General features: G+C 40.0%; 1 protein-coding gene across 2 annotated transcripts in view; it reads right to left on the bottom strand.

Moving 5' to 3' along the window:
- LOC118810646 (inositol polyphosphate-5-phosphatase A) overlaps positions 1-9,076 on the bottom strand; it is a 169,643-nt gene extending 160,567 nt beyond the window's left edge. Inside the window, exon 1 of one of the 2 annotated variants that reach the window (XM_036574585.1) lies at positions 8,342-9,076. In XM_036574585.1, coding sequence (XP_036430478.1) covers positions 8,342-8,416 — 75 coding nt within the window. In that variant the 5' untranslated portion in view covers positions 8,417-9,076. The remainder of the gene's footprint in view (positions 1-8,341) is intronic. The other variant, XM_036574584.1, reaches the window with a different exon arrangement.
- Positions 9,077-21,603: the final 12,527 nt, after the last annotated feature.

The raw sequence follows: 21,603 nt of genomic DNA on the forward strand, positions 1-21,603 counted from the left end.
AATGCAACAGTAGATCTGGACCCTCTGGATTTGAGCGCACAATAACCTTGCACAATAAAACTATTAATGCTGTACACTAGAGGTATAAAACTACATTGATGCAACATCATGCACTGATCAGGTGAGTCACCTCGATTTTGGAATGATTTTGGAATGTAATCCATTAGAATAATATTCAATAAAATAGAAATTTTTTGGCCAAAATAAAATTCTCAGGCTTAAAATGTAAAAACCCAGGGTTACGATAATGTATTTATTTTGGATTAAAAAATGTGAATTAATAAACTAAGTGTGTATTGATAAGCTCAGCGTGCTTCTAAAAATAATTCTGTACCAACACAATAAAGTCAAATTGTGGTGAAATTTAAGAATTTCAGGCAGACCTAAAAAATTTAAAAATACTTGAGTATTTGTTTGTGACATTGCTATTTATTCCTCTATTAAGAACTTGGAGGGTTTGTCTTTTTCAAGCCTCAAAAATTCTATCCTAAAATACATCCCAAGGCCTTTAGACAGGACAGTTATGGCCAATATATGGAAAATGTTGAAACTAAATCAACCATAGCTGGTTTAGTTGAATGCATCATAAATTCATCCACATCATTTCACTGTATCAGAGAAGAATGTTCCTCACACACAGTTAGTACAGTGCAGGAGCTGCTCTGCTACTACCACTTTAACAAGATTAGAACATTTAAGTAAATTAATTTATTTTATTTTAGAATGCTAAAGAAAGAGAGAGAGGGTTATTTGTCTGGAATTTTGTGGGGTTTAAGCAGGTTGGAACAGCTTGTATTTTGATGAATGTAAGCCGCAAGTCCAGCGCAGTCCGGCAAACTGAAACACTGATTAAAATGGAGGTGTATCTGTTCCGTCAGACAGACATTAGACGCCTAAAAAATTCTTTACATTTTTTTTGGGTGACTGACAATGAGCATTCAAAATAAAGGTTTACATTCAGAAATAGGCCAGTCCTAATTGAATCACTTCATAAAGAATTACAATCAAATGGTTACTGTTGTGAGGTCAGAGTTTTGCACTGCCACAATACATATGCCACCAAACTGAACACCCTAGATGGAGTACATCTCTTTATCCACATAATGACTGAACTAGAGCTCAGTACTGATGGGAAAAACTGTTCTCACACAACAAACTAAACACTTTTCCCTCCCATTTCTATACTGTCATATGTCTGAGTTTGCGTCAAATTACATGTTGTGTTGATTTTTTAAATGAAAATAAGTTAACACATCCTCAGCAGGGAATAAACTTAAATATGGCATTTTCTGCAAAAATGAACACACAGTGTCTAATTATTTGCTCATTTTAACATTTTGGGGAAAAAAATAATAAAACAAAAGTGTTCTATTACTTTTGCACAGGTCACAATTTACGCCTTTTTTCATAATATGTTTAATTCAGCCAAAAAAACAATATTTATGCATTACAATGTGCAGAAGTGTGTTCTCTCTAAAGCATGTGTGCTTATTATCACTTAGAAAATTAACATAATATGTACTTTTACCAGGGGAGCCCAAAGGTTTGCATACAACTTAATGTAAAGACAGATTCAGGTCAATTAATTTCTGGAAATACTGCTCTTTTTCCAAGTTTTCCTGCATTCTGATTAATATAGTTTAAGGTAAGTGGTCTACTAGGCACTCCAAAAGTCTGCCAACAGTTTTTCTCTAAAACAATTCCACAATTCCAGGAACAGCACTTAACCATTAGAAGAAAACTGATTTGATATCAGAGTTTTTTAAATGCAGATGAAGCGGTTCAACAAATGCATTATCCCTCTCAGGTTTGTCGGACAATTGCGCATTTCACTGTCTCCTGAGAGGGGCAGCTAAAATGTTATTTGCGTCAATGTAGCATGTGAGATGGCACAATTAGGGCTGACATGTTTTGGAAAACTCCTTTAATGAGCTACAAAGGCTTTGGCCCTTTCGCTAAAGTGCTTTCCTCGTGCAATGGAGCTGCCCTAAAATGCAACATCGGTCAAAGCGCTTCTGATGTGCCTCAAGGACCAATTAGATACGAGTTTGTATCGACTGCACAATGATGTACTTTCTAAGCCATGAAAACATCCATTTCAGTCAGTTTCAGAAAGCCTGCTGAAATCTGCACAGGCAGAGTGTGAGTGAAATAAGCTAAATTACTATAAGCAAAGTTTCTCTGTGATAGCTGAGAGAGGATTAGCACAAAAAAAAAAATAAAAAATTCAATCAGACCGCATGACCTAAACCCTAAAATGAAAGTCCTTATCGCATCTCGGGCCTCTCCAGAGAAAGAAGCAGAAGACGCTTTGGGAACAGATGCTGATTATTGCAGCATTTGGATGCCTGCTTAAATCATCTCCTTTAGTCTTTCTCTTTGAAATTGAACTCTGTGTTATGAGGAGGCACTCGGGGAGGGGAAGCAAAGGGCTAATAAAAACAGCTTCATCCTTCTTTCATGAAGTTTTCATCGCCGGTCCACAGCCTGCAACACTCACAACCCTCTCTTCTGCTCCAGAAGGAAAAGAGGTGACGTCCGTGGTTAGCAATTAATTATTACTTCTTTTCAGCACTTACTTAAAACTGCAGGAGGAAAACGGGGTGTGTTGACACTACATGGACACTTCATTCTTAAAGGGGAATTCCACCCATTTTTCAAAATATCTGCATAATTAACTCGTTAAGATCTAAACAAAGTTATTCAAAGTGTTTTGACGTGTTCTAAAGGAACTTTCCGAGTCAGGATTGTTCACCGTGGGCGGTGGTGATAGAAACCAGACATCTGAAGCATTCAGCGCCTCTAAATGCTACCTCATAGAATGCTATCACATGAAACGGCTATGAAAACTCTAACACAAATACATCCTTGGTAATACATCCTGAATGGTCTGAAAACCCTTTTTGTAGCAAAACGTATGACCTCATGCTCCACACTCACATCCCTATTAAACCATTTGTTTCATCAGGAACCATCTGAAAGTGCTTTGTGGAACAACCCCCAACTTCAACACTGCGCCCTACCTCTCAAAATCAGCAGCCAGCCACTCAGTCACACCATTTAACTCTTCTCCTACACTTTTCCCCTCTTTACATGTATAGACAGGACAGTCACAGACACAGTGCGCTCCATACTGTAGCTAAAAATGAAAGACTCTTGTGGCCGTGTGGACATGTGAATATTTTCTAAGAAGGGAAACAGCAAAGTCCTCACAATGGAGTTATTCATCACGCTGTACATTGCTCAGTTTTAGGATATGTTTACTGAGAAAGACCTTCTTTCAGACTACTTTTTATTAAAATATTTATTTGGGTTGAGTAAATATAGCACTTTGCTGGTGTTTGGCTGAGTATGTAATAAAAACAGGGCACAAGCAGGCTGAGCTAATGAGCTATCAAGGGAAATCGAGAGAGAGAGAGAGAGAGAGAGAGAGAGAGGGAGAGAGAGAGAGAGAGAGAAAATATTCAAATAAGTATTTCTACTTGCTAGCTATGATATAATCTACATTGCAGCTATCCTTCACGAAACAAAAAGTCGTTCTTCAAGTTCACTAGCAGCTTCTAAAACAGCTACGTTAATATAAGGGGCACAACAGGAAGAGAAGTATTCACACCTTTGGTAAAGATGAAGAATAAAGCAATGAAAAAAAATCTTACACATTAAATACAGGAGAACTGTAACCTTACAGTCAGCTAAAGTTATTTAAAAAAAACTGTCATATAACACACATTTCTCAAACAAGTTGGCCATTTCTCCATGGCACTTTTCCTCATTTTTACCATTTTACTAATAATTCTGGAGGGCACTGTAAATCAGCAGCCACCTGGACCTCCACAGTTACACCTTCCTCCAAATTCTTACATCCAATGTAATTTCTGTCATTGAGACTGAACTGCAAGTGACAAACCTTTTTATCAGTGATCAGTGTTGACTTCCTTTCCAAAATCTGGCTCAGGTAATTTGGAGGTGATTACAGGGACACAGAATGGTAAGAGTGGTAAGTGTGGTCGCCACTTTGGTGGTGTTGTGGTCAATAAGTGGCCTGGAGACTCCCCATTCAACACACTTGGACATCAGAACTCAATTCCACAGTGCTCTGAAGTTTATTGTGGTTTTTGGACTGACCTTGCAGGGACATCACTATTTATAAACATCAGAACATTAAGGCGATTACGAGCAACTAACCACATCAGGAAAGAGCGAAATCTCAGTAGTTTAAAAACATTTGTACACACCACAGGCAATCAGTATTTATGGCATGCTATGATGTCCAGCTACCTTGTAATATTTTTTTTTTATTTATTTTTTTTTTAAAACAAGCTTTACAACATCCTCAGTAGAGTTGCACCACTGTACGGAAGAACAGTTCTGTAGCTATTTCAAAACTGCCTTAGTCCACTTGCATCTTGCTACATACAAAAAGCTGTATTTCCCCCAGCAATGTTTTTTTCATTTAATTTTCAAATATTTTCAAAATATTTTCAATATACTAAGTCACAGCAAACGCTGCAGAAATGTTCAGGCGAACACATTTTCTGGAGAACATCTGCGATTTGCCAACACATGCACAGAACATTCAACAAGAACATCTGGGATAGGCCTGTGCACTCACAGTCCATTACACACTCAACACATACTCTTCTGATTTGTAAGGACACTAATTTGCTGAATATTTGTAATATGGTTTTCGTTTTAGCTTGTTTGTAATGCTGCTGAAATACTAATAAATGTAATGATGTGGGGGGTTTTTTGCATCTTCTAATACAGTGAACGAGCATGACGTGTGTTTCTGATCTTATTACTCATGCAGTTATTATGCACTCATAAATGCTCGCCTCATGACGTCTCTAAAGCTCTACTACATTAGGCTGGTTTTCACTGAACCTGAATGGAGACTTGATACATCGCATTTTGTGGCATTTATCAGGAAAACAAGATTAGCTATTTAGCTTTCAAAAGACTACAACTTAATGAGTCACGCTTCCACATTTCCAGCTAAATGCATCAGCACCATCTGTACTCACAATGTATCTCAGTTTATCAAAACACAAAGTGACACTAAAATCAGCAAGTGAAACAAAGCAAACACATAAACGACTGCTATTCACTGAATATTCACAGGTACTGAGAAATATTCAATGGATGATGTTAAATTCCTTCCAGGTAATCTGAATTAAAAGAAAAACACAACTCTCCAGAGAAAAGTCCACACCACAGTCTCCATGGCTTCATTTGCTTCATATTTGAACAGGCAAAACGTCACGTTGCATGCATATGTTCAGCGCCTTGACCTTACACACTGACCACACCTACAAATCAACAACTTTCTGATAACTTTTTGTAGTGAAGCTATGGACAACAATGAATATTTCTTCAAACTGACTGAGAGTTATCACTCCTACTATCGGACAGAGAGTCTGGTGACAGCTCCAGATGCAGACCAGATATCAGGCCATTCGGGCCTCAGCTAAATCAGCTGATTTCCATAAAGAGAAGCACTTTATATTTCCTGAAGAGCATGAAATTCTTTATGGCTATCACAGGATCTGACCTGCTGGCTGCAGCTCAGATTTCCAATGCACATCCTAAAACACACGTAAAAAGACAAAAAAAAAAGAGCTGTTGAAAAAAAAAAAATAATAAAAAAAAAAATAAAAAAGTTTGGATAAAAGTGGAATAAATACATCACAGTCTTTGTTAGAAAACCAAATCTTATGACTGCTGAAAAGTCTTAATCTGGTTTATTCACTTAATCTGGAAAATGCTAAGAAATTGTTGAGACTGAGTCAAAAATAAAGGCTCTAAGTATCATGCTCTGTTACCAAAAAAAGGACTGGCCTACCTAAAAAGAACGACAGCTCTTCTGAACTATTATTTCCTACATGTAAAGTGAACTGTGTACCTGTAATCACTGACACTTGACTGTATATCCTTGTTGAATACATGAAGCAAATTATTCCAATTAACATAACATGTGTCTCCAGGTGACTTGAAGACATTTTTCCAAGAGGTTTTAAGTGTATATAGACGTGTCTTAAAGACAAGTCTTGGACTTCTGCCTTAGCATGGCTGGGCGTGGACGCATGCGGCACAAAGGTCCCATTCACGGTAGGTCTGCGACGTCTGGACACCTTAAATGCTTCAACACAGTTGTACACTGCAAGCACACTGCGGGGCAAAAGTGCGGTTCATGCATGAGGCCGTTTTTAGCCACGTTCACTTGTAAAACTTTGGAGGAAAACCAGTGATATCTATAAGACATCCAAAGTTCAGCAGCCATGACAGCAGACCTATTTATAACCGGGGTTGGTGGGGAGGCGGGGGGGGGGGGTCCTCTATGTTTGGGACTAAAAGTTCACACGGGGGAGGAGAGAGAGAGAAAGTTCTCCCTCTTACACTGTTTACACAACATTCGAAAATGATACAAGGTGTTCAGAGTTCCACGCTGTAACTCACAGCCGGAAGCTTTGGGAATTTCAGCGATTAGAAAAATATCATCAAGGAAGAAGTAATAATAGAAGATTTAGCTTGTTGACTATGGAGGGGCAAATATGTTACGCTTCTTATCATCTGCTTAAATTCTCACAAATCTGAATAAGGAAGAACGTAATGAGGCAACAGTAAACCTACAGCTGACCTTGCGGGGGTCTATTAGTAAGTGGCAGCACAACAGCTGTAACCCTGTAGTGGCACAAGTATGTGGTCACACTAGTAGAAGCAGATGTGATCAATGACATGAGCCTCTTGGAAATGTAAGAAAAGTTTATTTTTACAGTAAATTATAACATGCATGCTAGACTTTTTTCTACCTTGATACTAGTGTCAGCATTCACTATTGGCTTTCAGTTGTCCTTCAGCAAAATATGCAGGTTTTGCCTTGTATATGTCTTCAATCATTTCAATGACTCTGGAGTAGTGACACCTCACACCTAACAGCTGGCAGCAAAACGTTGAAGTGTTAAATCGATATTATCTCATAGCAAGTTTCACTTACCTTATAGTGTAAAAACGAATAAATAAACAAGCCAGATGCAACCATCTTTTTCCTCCAATTTCATTTTCCAACTCTTTCAGTGCATCTATCGGAAACTGATTGTTTATAACGTGGCAAAGGACAGAATTACTAGAAATTACATATATCAGTCATGGGGTTAACTGCATGGAATAAGTGTGCACCAGAAATGACTACAGCCTGAATTAAGACATTACACAAAGCAGAGCTTTACAGATAACTAGGTAGTTTAAGCCCAAAGTCAAGCCTATCCAGTAAGGCAAGGCAAATTTGTTTGTATAGCATCTTTCATACACTGTGGTCACTCAAAATACTTTACAAATGAGAAAATATGAAGTCAAATTAAAATTTAAAAGATGTAGGAGAATGGATATTAAAAAATATAATGAAAAAAAAATAATGATCTAATAGAGTGCAGTAACAGGATAGAAGTGAAGTAGAGCTAACAGTGTTTTAAACTGAGCTGAAAGCTGCTCAAATGGGAAAGTTTTCAGCCTGGATTTGAAGGTGTCCAGCGTCTGGGCTTTCTAATGCTTCTGTCATACGGTTCCATTCAAGAGCAGCATAGTAGCTACACGCTACACTGGTTGCCAGTGTAGGGATTTATGAATGGGGGTGATGTGTTCCCCTTTTTTACTCCTAGTGGGAACTCTGGCAGCTGCTGAAGCTGTTTGGGTGTCTTTTTTGGAAAGCCCAGTTAGGAGAGCATTACAGTAACCAATCCTGCTAGAAATAAAGGAGTGGATAAGATTCTCCGGGTCTGGTTTAGTCAGAAAATCTCTAATCTCGTTGGTGTTCTTACAGTAGACACATTCCTATTAGGTAATCTTCACTTTTGCTTTTGCTTTCTTAAAAAGCCCCAAAAGGTGTGGATGCTTACTAAGCTGTACACCCAGTTCCTCACAGCTGTGACAGGTCTGACTGCAACAGGCCGAGCTGAATGCTGCACACTGTTCTAACAAGCACGAAGTGACCACAACTTTTTTTCTAGCCAAACTTTTCCAAAAAGTCCATCTTAGAAAGCTTAAAATGGTAAGTCTGCGTGAGTGGGGCCCAGCAGCGCTGAGGCTCAGAGCTCCAGCTCCAGGCTACGCTGCGAAACGAACGCCTCCACACACACAGCGAGCATGTGGATCAGCTGTGAGAGAGAGATAGAGAAACAGACAGAGAGAGTGTAAGAGAGAGCGAGAGAGAGAGAGAGAGAGAGAGCGCGAGAGAGAGAGAGAGGGAGAGAGAGAGCGCGGACGGGAGCGGGCACGCCGCACAGATCAACACCACAAACCGAGCAAAACCCGAGAGCGAAAGAGATCGACCATAGGAGCAACTTACATCCTCGAAGAGTGATCCAACGTTGGCTGTGGCCAGCAATATTCCCGTGCCTTGCGATGTCACTTTCCCCGCCATAACTATTGCAGGATCAGAAACTGCTTCTTCGAGCGCGCTCGTGACTGAAAATCAGGAACACTCGGGAAGGAAAAACTTAGGCGTTTCTCGAGGCTGCTTCGCTTAAAACGCTTGCTGTTGGAAACTGCAGTCGGCTCTTGTTCATAACTAGCCGTGTGTGTGCGTGCATCTAGGTGCGAGTCGAGGGGTCCTTGCTGCTGCTGCTGCTGTTGCTGTTGATGTTGATGTTGTGTTGCCTACTCTACTCTGTCACGTTTATGGCCATGGCAAAAAAAAAGTTTCCGTTGTTTAATCCACAGCGAGTGCCGGACTGTGCTTCATTTCAGCGCGGACTGTTTCCTCGGCGGTTGGCTGGGGTGAAGTGCAGCTCCTCTCGCCCGTCAGCGCCACTCGGCCACGGCCGAGCTCAGCCTGCTCAGGAGGATGGGCTCGAGTCCTGCACCGTCCTGACGTCACGCAGCCAAGGGGAAGATGCAGCTCTTAAAAGGGCAACACACAGTTTTTAGCAGGGCCAAGAAAACCTGCCTGAACTCCTTTAATGAATCTGTCAGCGCTCTAGGCAAGTGAAACTCTGATTAAGCCTCACATTTACGATTCACTCCAGGAGTATTATGGTATTGCAGAAAAACAAGGCCAAGAAAATCTAGTGTTATTGTATGCAGTGAATTTATCAGCGCAACCATGTCTGAGTATTATGTACCTTCCGTTAACAGAGGACACTTTAAGAAACTCTAGTTTCTTCCCATTTCAGCTGATGCTAACTAGTGAACTTTGTGAATGAAGTAAAATAAAATACTTTATAAAAGGTTATTACATTACATTAGTTATCGTTTTTATAACTAAATTTATTGAAATGATTTTTTTAAATTAAATGTCATCAATGTATTAATTGCCAAGTAATATTTACTGGGATATTTAATTAAAGAACTTTTTTTTTCACAACCAGTTACAGGAAACACAGCCAATTAATAGTTCACAACCAGTTACAGGAAACACAGCCAATTAATAGTGTAAATCAATGGAAAAGAAAAACAACAGGAAAAAATGGTATTGCCATTCATACCCTTAGACATGAGCAAAATGAAACCCAGGAAGTAGGCTGATCAAATTAAATTGACAATCATTTCTATAATGTAATTTATTCCATTTCCCACTAAAGTAGCTCTTAGTTGGAAATTGAATGAAATAATGGCATTGCCATTCACATCCTGTAAAGTGCCAAAGAAAAACACTGTAAACAAGATAATTGCTTTTTAAGTTTACTTTTAGGGAAGTTGTGTTAAAGAATGGCTTTACCGTTCAGGGCCTACAACACACGTCTCTTGTAACCTAAGGCAAAGTCCTGTATTCCCTGGAAAATACTTTATGAAAATGATAATAGTGAGAGACTGCAGAGAAAATAGCTCATTTGTGCTCCCACACATTCTTACCATGATGGAAGAGCTCTTCATTCTTATTAGAGCCATCCATGCAGTCCCATGAAAGCACATGTGCAGAGTCTTCCAATGTAAGCAGAACAATAGTGGAACATGCTACACAGACACCATCTTTAGCTGTATGAATCAAATCTGTTATATTTAAAGTGGGTTGCCATAGTGATGAAGGCCCTGAATTGTGTAATTGATGAGTAAGAGGTTTTGTCTCATGTCTCTGTGCATGTTTTTAATGCATTAGGCTATATGGTGCTTGTGGTGACAAACAAAATGTATTTTTGGAGCTAAATATAGATAAATATTACATCTATATAAACCCCTATATTAATTAGGCCTGCACAATTAAAAAAGATGGTTCCTCCGGGGTTCTTTAGTAAAGAAAATGGTTCTACATAGGACCATGAGCACTCAAAGAACCCTTTGCATGATTAAAGTGTTCTTTGCATAGTGAAAGTGTTTTTCACATTGATAGATAATGTGCTGTAGATGGCTCTATATATATAGCCTTTTTAAAAAGGGTTCTATATGATTCCTATCTATGATCCCTGTCACCAACACTGTGCATGATTCTGACTCTAGAACAGCACAAATCACTCTGAATGAGTATGTTTACATCTTAACCATTTAATTCTGTCAAACTTTTTCAAAAATCTACGGAATTCCTTTTTAACTCAGCTGTACAGTATCATACTTGTTTTTAAATCACTACCTGAAGCATCTACTGTGCTTTTAAACATTAAATTAATTTATATATGTGGTTTGTAATACTGCTTCCCTGTTCTTTGCACTGCCATTCAACACTGCAGACCTCACTGAGCTGGTTTGGCCGAGAACTGAAAGACTTTTCACAATTTATCAGCATTCCATCTGTGCTTCCATCAATGAATACCTGTACCGGTTTAACTACATAAAGAGCTCTAGTCATTTGTCATTGCTTGCTACAGCAGACAAGCAGAAAACAGTGGCATAAGGCCTCAAGGACAGTCATCACTGAGAGCCCTAGGAGAGGCTGCCTGCAGCTCGCAGCCAAGAGATTCAGCATTCTCTAATTGAAGGTTAGCACACAATCTGGTTCACTGTGATTGGTGTACTGGCTTGTTTAGGTGTCACTCCTTACCATATGATATTTCACTGACATTGGACTAGACTGCATGCCAACTGAGAGAGCAGTGCTCAAAATGAGAACATCTTAATAAAACATTTTAAAGTGATGAACAAATGAATGCCTCAAGCAATGTTTTGGAGGGAATTTTGCCCCCATTTTTCTCCCAAATTTTTTGTTGTGGCCACTCACTAGCTAGATGCTCCTATTACACAACGCTACCAAGTTGTCAGAGTGAAGGCTAGCATGGGGAAGTGAAGGCAGCCACCACATCTTTTCAAAATGCCAGTAATGAATTGTCCTTGGACAGCTCAATGCATATGAAGGGGAGCACTCACTGCCTATTCAACCAACAGATGCCTGCGTTGGCTAGCATCATTGACTAGTGGTGGGCGGAGAGCGAAGCCAGTTATGCTCTCTTGGGTCCCGTTTCGATACTTTTTTAAACATGCCCTCTCCAACTTTGACTCGCTAATCAGAAGTGTGTCACATTACACAAGTGGCCACTCACAGTACAAGGGGAGGAAGAGAAAGAAGGGAATGGCTAGTTTAGCATCAGTGTGCTAATTGGCCATGCAAACTTTGTAATGCAGGACGTTTCTGAGACTTCCAAACACAATGTAGGTAAATCTTGTGAATAACTACTTTGTCTGGCTCTGAGCTTTGGTTTATAACTGTGGTGTATTGCCTATATTTTCTTCTTGTTACTAGCTGTGTAGGTTTGATTATTGGGCAAGTTTTGCTGCAGAAGTCAACACTTATGTTTGCTCGATCCCTCGTTCCTCCGAGGGCTTATCTAACACACTTCACTTGAGCTAATAAAGTAATGAAACAGCTCTTAAGATGGCATTAGGGATTCCCTGAGGGGAAATGGTGAGGCAAAGTTGACGAGGGCTTGTTAAAACCGGTATTGGAACAGGCATTTGGACTCCTGTTCACGGATAGCTGTGGCATTGCTGGGGGTCGACTCACGATCCCCCAAAGATAGCGCTAATGCTTAGACAATTGTGCTGCTCAGGAGCTCATTAAGTAATCATAAGACTTACTTATGTTGATTCTGACACTCTATGGTATACTGTTATCTATGGCAAAGCGCAAGAGTACAGACACAATTCGGGCTTCAAGATTACTATTACTGCCATTTAGAGCTAAGTAACATGTTAGCTACGAAAGCTTTGTGTGATTTAAGCATGCAGTTTGCATGATGCTAATCAGTGGTCTAAAGACCCCCCTCAATTAGCCTCATAGTTCTAGTTTAAAACTAAAGAAGCAAACCTCAGACACCAAATATGGCTTGACTGTGTTAATGGAAAAACTGTAAATTAAAAATTTCACAGAAATATCGCTTTAAACTAAGTCCTCTAAACTTTCAGACTCCCCCTCTATATATTGGTATTTGTAAATTATTTGTACTTTTGAGGGGCTTCTTGTAAATATCTGCTGCAATTTTCAGCCATACGCTGTTGTAGTGCATTTGGACCAAAATCTAATCTTATCAAGGTCATATCTAGAGTATGCTGCTTGTGATCTTTTATAAAATGTTATAAGATTAATGAAAGTAGGTTGTTGAGTGAAGGACGTGATTCTCCCGCAGCGAGAAGGCCATTCTAGTGGAGAAGGCACTAACACTTACAGCATGCCTCATTGAGATTCTGCAAAGGAGAGGAGGAGATTATCAAGCTGCAACAAGGTACAGAGTGCCCACAGCTGTGTCTGGCAGCGCAAGTGTGTGTGTGTGTGTGTGTGTGTGTGTGTGTGTGTGTGGGGGGGCTGCTGGAAGGGCAATACCCTCAACCTAGCCTTACTTTGCTTGTACTTAGATTAGCCTCTTAAACCACAAGAAAGAGAAAGAAAATGTAAGTCTAAGATAACCTTATGAATAAGTTTAGTAACTTGTTATTTCTAAAAAGCTGTTCAAAGACAGCATTATAATTCCAGAAGCGATTCGAGATATAGTGCTGTGAAAAAGTATTTGCCCTTCAAGTTCTTAGATTTTTGCATGTTTGTCATACTTTACTGGTTCAGATCATCAAACTACTTTTAATAATAGACAAAGATAACCCAAGTAAATACACAATGATCGTTTTTAAATGATGATTTTCTTTATTGAAGGAAGCCCTACCTGTATTTATGTGAAAAAAAGAAATCGCCCCTTAGCTACTAGATCAACCAGTTAAACCAAATTCAATTTAAATACAACCTGTCTGGCAATGTGAAGCAGCACATGATGCCATGTTCTAAAGAGATTCAAATACAGATGCAAAACAAAGTCATTGAACTGGGCCAGTCTGGAAAGGGTTACAAAGCCATTGCTAAGGCTCTGAGACTCCAGCAAACCCCAGTGTGAGCCATTATCCACAAATGGAGAAAACTTGGCACAGTGGTGAACCTTCTCAGGAGTGGCTGGCCTACCAAAATTTCACCAAGAGCACATCGACGACTCAAGCAGGTGGTCGAAAAAGAATCTAAACAAATATCTAAAGAACTGCAGGTCTCACTTGCCTCAGTTAAGGTCAATGTAGACCTTAGAAAGACCTTCACAATAAGAAAGATACTAGGTATCCATGGGAGAGTTGCAAGGTGCAAACGACTGCTGACCAAAAAGAACATAATGGCTCGTCTTGCATTTGCCAAAAACATCCAGATAACTCCGTAGACCTTTAGGATAATATTCTGTGGACTGAGGAGTCAAAGGTGGAACTTTTTGAAAGACATCGGCCATGTTACACCTGGCACAAAGCTACCACTGCATTCCACCATTAGGACATCATACCAACCATCGAACGTGGTGGTGGTAGTGTGATGGTCAGGGGCTGCTTTGCTTCTGCAGAACCTGGATGACTTGTCATAATTGATGGAACAATGAATTCTGTTCTCTATCAGAAAATCCTGAAGGAGAATGTCCGCCAGATCATGACCTGAAGCTCAAGCACAGCTGGGTTATGCAGTAGGACAATGATTCAAAGCACACAAGCAAGTTCACCACTGAATGGCTCAAAACAAACAAAATTAAAGTTATGGACTGGCTGAGTCAAAGTCGTGACTTGAATCCCATTGAGATGCTGCGGCAAGACCATAAATGGGCAGTTCACGCTCAAAAACCCTCCAATGTAGCCGTATTAAAACAATTCTGCAAAGGAGAGTGGGCCAAAATTCCTCCACAGCGAGGTAAAAAACTCCTTGCAAGTTATTGCCAAGGGTGGCACAACCAGTTATTAGGTTTAGGGGCAATTACTTTTTCACATGGGTGAAATAGGTTCTGAATAAATCTTTCAAATCTTCAATAATGGAATGATAATTTAAAAGCTGTATTTTGTGTTTACTTGTGCTGTCTTTACCTTATATTAAAATTAGTTGGATGATCTAAAACATTTAAATGTGACAAATTAGCAAAAATAGAAGAAATCAGATGAGGGGCAAAAACTTTTTTCACAGCACTGTATAGTTATTATTAAAGGAATAGTGCGCCACTCCAGAGACATTATAAAGGAGGAGAAGAGTTCACTCTCAGCCAATTGGCTTGCTGGTAAAGCCACAAGTTGAAAAGTCCTCCCTCATTGTGGAAATATGTGCAAGTGCTGTAGCCCGAACTTTCAGTTTTAGGTTAATAGGTCTATTCCCTTTCATAAAGACAGAGGTCTGGTCTTGTGTGACTACAAAGAACTGCTCAGGGGTGTTCTCTATAATGACTCTGGCTACTCCCAAAAATGCTACTGTGGCTAGCAGTAAATAAATCAGATCATTTAATTTACAAAACTGCCTGTCTTCAACTCATTTTCTCGTGTTAACATTTTAGAGTGATACACTCAACGTGAAGAAAATCCTGCATATGTTCCTTAATATCATGTCACCTCCACTGTTTGTTTGTTTGTCCAATTACTTATTTATTCTCACCATTTGAATAAACTGTAAAATGAACAATTTCTATTTGAAGCTCTTCACTTAAGATGAACATCTAAAAGTACACTATCATTCCTGAACTGCTTTAACACTCTTGTAGCCCACAGGATGAAATACACAGCTAGCAGCATGTGTGCTATTTCAGGGTAGATTTGTTACAGGATTGGTTTGGATTTATTCTTGTTTTCCCTACAATATTCGAGCCAGTGCTTTCCATTACCCACTGATACTGATATCCCATCTCTAATTAACATATTATCATATTAACATAACAAGTTAAGAATATTTTCTTCTCTTAAAAACTTTCCATTTCTGTGTACTGGGATCAAGGTGAAAATATTTTTCAGGACACCCACTTGGTTAAAATGTAAACAAATTTGAACCCTTTGCCTGGATCAGAATGGAAAGAGGCACATTAGACAACTCCTTTATAAAGTGAGGGGCGAGTGGAAAGAGTGAAGAATGAATATAACAGCCATTTATGTTAGGTAAGAAACTATAAATGCGGCTATGAATTTATCTTGCTAGCGGTGCGCCATGGCTCTGCCTGGGCTTTGCTCAGTACTGGGAGAAAGAACGAGGAAAAACACACGTGAGCCAGTGGAAATGGGCCTAAAAATAAGGCAGGCCCTTTTTGTGTACAGTCTGATAACACTCTCAGGTAATGTGTTCCATCAACTCCTGCAAATAGTGCAAATACTACACTACTGGCCCTGAACAGGATATCCCACTGGGAAACACACAGAGGAGGGGGCAGGGGGAAAGAGTTTCAGTGTGTGTGTGTTTTTGAACGTCTCTCCTTCATTGGCTGATAGCAGACTGTGACTGGGGCTCTAAGCCCTCCCCCAGCACTCTGGGTAATGGAAAAAATGATGGAGGAATTCCAGTCTGGGAGCAAAAATGTGAACTTCGACCCTTCTCCCTCCACTGTTCAAATGCACCCTGCTGCCAAAAATAGAAAAACCTGAAAATTATGATGGCTGTTTTTTCACACTCTGAAGACTGATTCAGCTTTTTTTAAGCTTCCATGGAAATTCTAGGACTCTCACAAAGTCATCTTGTTCGTTTTCTCAGGCTCGTTCACACAACGTTAGTAAGGAATACTTACTAATTTGGAATAACTCTTAATATAACTGTGTTAAGAAGCAAGGTAAATGAAGTCTAGCTGTCTAGCTGTGCTTTGCTTGGTGCTAAATTTGGGTCTTGCTGCACCCAGCCTCTTTATTACACACACTATATACAGTGCATTGGAAAAACAAACACACTTCTACTCCACAAATCAGGATGTGAGTTCTTGTGAAGCCAGGAATGAGTCTTTGTTTTCGAATAGTCGTGGGTTTGTGTGTGGGTGTGAGTGTATGTTAGCGCTCTGTGTTGGCCTCTTGTTGCTACATGGAAAAATGATTTTTATATGTGTTTGTCCCTTTGCCCTGGCAGAAAGGCCGCCGCAGTTCTGCCCTCAGCTGCTCACTGGCCTCTTTGTTTTAGCGTCTTAACTTCTCACGCCGCTCAGAAAACTCCAGACCATGGAGCCGTCCAGAAAGAGAAGTGACCTCCAAACAACTTCCTTTCTCTCTATTACTGGTTTCTTCTGAACACAATTCGCCCCCATGAGTTTTGGAATGATGAAGACTAGGGGGAGTGATGGTGGGGGGAGGGGGCGAGGCAGACATACAGAGGGGTGAGAGAGACAGTGAGAGAAAGAGAGAGAGAGAGAGGAGGAGAGAGAGGAGCAAAAGAAAGGAAAGAGGAAGAGAGACAGACAGACAGAGAGGCAGAGAGAGAGAGAGAGAGAGAGAAAAAGTGCACAAAAAAGAAGGAGAAAGATACAGTGAAGGAAAGAGTGAAAGAGAGATAGAGAGTGAAAGAGAGACATATAGAGTGAAACAGAGAGACAGAGTGAGAGCGAGAAAGAGAGAAAGCGAAATAGATTGAGAAACAATGAAAGAGACAGAGAGAGAAAGAAAGAAAGAAAGAGTGTTTTAAAGGGGAATCACTATGAATTCATGTTGGAAACATCACTTGAGAGCCAAAAAACAGGTTGATCTGAAAGTAGTCTCTCTCCCTCTCCGCCCTCTGGCCCCTCCTGTTCAGCAGAAGCAGCCGATGTGTCTATTTTCTGACACCACAGGCACCAATTAACCCTGCATATGATTCCAATTTGGGCCGTCCACAAAGCCCCTCTCTCCCTCTCTCCAGCTCCGGAAGTGGCCTTAAATCACGGACATATTTCGGTATTCCTGTGGGCAGGCCCACTGTAGCCCTCAGAGTGACTGTCCTATTTCCACCCTCTCGCAGGAGCAGGCACTAATACTCCCCCCCCACCACCACCCCCCCCCAGTCTCTACAGTTAATTTAGATCATGCCATTCTTGTGGGAAAAGTGTCAGTTATTTTTGATTGTGAGGGTGACAACTGTGGCCTAAATCAGAATTAGTTAGAAATGTAGATCTGACTTGATACGAATGCTATGCTAATGGACGAGGCTACTGTGCTACTTTCAGAATAGCCTAGTGACTCCTTCCTGCTGGCATGTTGGCATTTTTAAAAATGCAAAAACTACAGATAAAGTTCAGGATTCACATCACTACTATGTCTGTTTTTAGCTATGTGATGTGTCTTTGTCTATTTTTTATAGATATGTCATACAGTGTTAGGCACTATGTTAGCAAATCTATCCGATATTACCTAATTGTGTGATGATTTAGACATGCAGTTTGCACAATGCTAACTGCTGAGGTACAGGCTGCCATTAATTGCTAGCAACTTTAGCCTCGTAGCTCCAGTGCAAGACCAAAGACTACATATGTCTTGGTGAAGTGACTACACTTGAGGAAATGAGATAATTAAATTGCCACTTTAACTCTTTTATTTATAAGTATGGGTAAGTCTGTGTTTACAATTATTATCCATTTGATTGCTATGATCTTAAAAAAAACAACCTTTTGGTCATACATTCTACAGAATGTTAATTTTCTCATGCAGTATGGGGTTGGTCCTTTGGCCGTGCTCACAGAGAATACAGAGCTGGTCCTGTTATCAGATGTACAGTGTATTGTATTACTACAGCATTGAGGCTTGTGCCATCTAGAGGTGTGTATATGAAACCAGACAGTGCCGTAGAACTTTTTAAAGGGCATAAAAAAATGAATTTTCCTCAGCTTTTTGTAATGAAATAATAATATGGTAAACACCATTCAAAATGAGTTTCAAAACATTGTAATCACTCCCCAGTCCATACCAAAACTGAGCTGCAAAATCAGTCTGTAATGATTTTTTTTTTTTGTGATGTCACAAAAACTGACACATTTACAGTACATACAAAAGTCAGAGACCACCCTTCATGTATCTAATTTCGAGTGAAAACTGTGATTAGGTATATATTATTGCTTTTCAGATGATATTTCTAGAGTTTAAAAAAGGAACAATTGCTAATCAAACAAAGCAGCTGCTGTTGGTCTCAGAACAATGAACTGGCCACCCCAGAGTCCAGACCTTAGCATCACTGAGTGTGCTTGGGATTACTTGAATCGTGGGAAGCACAAAATGCAACCAACCTCTAAGACTGAACTTTAGAGGTGTGAAAAATATGCCTGCAGATTTCATTGTGATAATGATGTATGTTTTCTGCTTTTTTTCCAGACACTGAAATAACTTGTACTTCAAGGCTGTTAGATTGGAATTTCAACAAATGAAGGGTGATCTTTGACTTTTACACAGTACTGTAACATATTTATATATAACCTATTTAGCTTACAGCAGTTTAGCTCACCAATGACTTTAAAGTTATAAGTGTTTCAGTCCAGACTGCCTTTCTGAAAAAAGGACAATACAGGCAGCCAGTCAGAACTGAGGTCATTTACATGTATCAGTCTTAAAGGCTGAGTGACAAAACACTCCACTTTGATATATAAACCTACACAAACATCATAAGTGGACCTCAGGGACAAAAATGTACCATAAAACTTGTACAAGTTAGGTCAACTTGTTGCTTTATGCATAGATAAGACACTAGTTATGACAGAGCTGAACAAGAACTCACACAACTCTGAGGCAGAGAGAGGAACTGCTTGTCCATGGTCCCATGCTTGATGTCATTAGCATCAGATGAGAACATTAGGGTTTAGAGAAAAGATAAGCTTCTATCTGCATGGTCACATGATTTCACCCGGGGAAACGTATTCCTGGTATAGACTCTGTAATCATGGACTCGAGGAGAAGTGTCCCATATCAGAACGATACATTCTGAAAGAGCAGATTATTACACATTATCAGAGGACACAGGCTTCATTATTCATTATATCAAACCACACAGACATATGTTCTCATCCATATGACAAACAAGTGGTGTGTCACGATACTCTTACAATTTCTTTCTTTTTTTTTTTAAATTCAGGGTTGCGATACAACACAAGCTGTGAACTGATTATAGTTACATTTTTTACTATAAAATTATTTATGATACTCCTGCAACTATGGAAGCCCATTCTCAGCAGGTAGAGGAGAAAAAACGGCCAGTTGTATTTTTCCCTTCTCTGTTTCTGGCAGCAGTTTGTCAAAATAATGACTTCTTTTCTCATTTTCAAAATATTTTATTTAGTATCTCAAAGTAATGATTTATTTTCTCAAAAAATTGCTATGTTGAAATAATGAGTTATTAAATTTCAAGAGTTATTTTAGCTGTGAAGTCAAAGTTTCAAGAAAATAAGTCAACATTTGCAGAAAATAAAATAGAGAAACCAAGGCCCAATCCCATTTCTTCTTTTTACCCCTACCCCTTGTTTTCGAGTGTCACCCTAAACCCTTGGAACTGAGTTACAAGGGGTAGTGGTTGAAATGTTGCCCTACGAAATGGGACAATCCTCAAATTATCATTGCTTCATTAACAGGCTAGTGGTGGTGCTCTGAAGGTGACCCAGCGCGTCTTCAGTGATAGCAGAGAAGGGAAAAGTTCAGCAACCTCGCTGCGGGGCTTTAGTTACATTTAAGGAATCATATGCCTTCAAAGAGGGGTATAAGACAATTATTTATTATCTCCCACCCCTAATTCTTTGGTGATACGGAGCTGAAGTCAGATATTCACTAGCTCCTCGTTCTAATTTTCCCGTTCCACCTTGAATGGTGCAGCAGTTACATTCTGGCGCTTCAGGTGTCAGAACTGCTGGACTATTTAAGGTGGAACGGGAAAGTTAGCTAGCTAGCTACCAAGACATTAGCATTCTATTAGGGATTTTTTATGCTTGTTATGAAGAAAACGACTATAATACATTGAAACGACATTAAACTAAGATAATACAATGGTTATCGTATTTTTTGTAACGGAGAAAATACTTATATTTGTGGGTTTCTTTGGTCGCTCGCGGAGCCACCTTGGCGTTTTTTTTTCCCCTCATAACATTCTGTTTGGAGTGCGCCTCTGAAAAAACTCAGTTTGGAAGGCAATGTAGCCCTAACACTTTGCCCTACCCCTCTATCTCAGCAAAAATCGGGACGCCCTAACCCTAGACATGTACGCGCGAAACAGAGGGGTAAGGGCTAAGTGGTAGGGGCAAGGGGTGAAATGCGATTGGGCCTAAGTCAATAATTTGACATATTGCTGCTAGAAGCAGAGGTTCTACCTGCCGCAAACGAGCTTCCATTTAAAGAGAAAGCGACAAAAGCAAGAAAAAACCTTTCTGTGGATTTACATTTACATATTTTTGTTCTAAGAACATTATTTGTTTGAATTTATTTGTTTGAATTCGTTTTGGAAAACAGACTTTGAAAAAGTCTTTGTTTGATATTTCTTTTTAAATTCTTTACTAAAACGTACCGTATCATGGAAAAAAACAGTGCATATTTCACCTTTACAGCTAAACCAAAAGAAAAAAACATACAAACTGTCCACAAGCAACAACACAACATATAATTTATCCACAGTTACTACAGTGTTCTGTAAACATCACACACACACACATACATACACACACACACACACACACACACACATACATAGTTCCAGTTAGAAACGCACTCCGTCCACCACGGGGACCGCACAGCAGCGTCAGGAAAGAACAAAGGCGGCGGTGTCTGCATCTACGTGAACAACAGGTGGTGTTCCGATGTAAAGACTGTTGAAAAACATTGTTCAGCTGACTTAGAACTGCTGATGGTGAGGTGCAGATCCTTCTGTCTGCCAAAAGAGTTCAGCACTGTGTTTAACAGAACTGCTGCTGTGAGAGAGGACTGTACTGTTGATCTAGAGGACTATGCTTCTGGGGCAACGGGCTACATCAGCAGCTGCATTGAAAGCATTGTTCCTACAAAGCGCTGCAGAAAATACCCCAACCAGAAACCCTGGATAAATGGTGAAGTTCGGTCCATGCTACGTGCTCGCCATGCTGCATTTCTCTCAGGCAACACTAAAGACTACAAAAGATCCAGATATGTCCTGCGTAGATCTATCAGAGAGGCCAAGAGACAGTACAGGCTGAAACTGGAGGGCTACTACACCACTGCGGACGGATGTGCGCAGGAACTTGAAGAGAATAAACCCACGGAGAGCAGCCGGCCCAGACAACATCCCCGGGCGTGCACTCAGGCTTTGCTCATCAGAACTGGCTGACGTGTTTGTGGACATATTCAATCTGTTCAAACTTTTGTGCCATCCTGCTTCAAGACCACCACCATCATGTCCCTCCCAAAGAAAAGTGTTGTGACCTGCCTAAATGACTATCGCCCTGTTGCACTCACCCCAATCGTGATGAAGTGCTT

Source organism: Colossoma macropomum, unplaced genomic scaffold, assembly GCF_904425465.1.
Source record: "Colossoma macropomum unplaced genomic scaffold, Colossoma_macropomum, whole genome shotgun sequence".
Classification (NCBI taxonomy): Eukaryota; Metazoa; Chordata; class Actinopteri; order Characiformes; family Serrasalmidae; genus Colossoma; species Colossoma macropomum.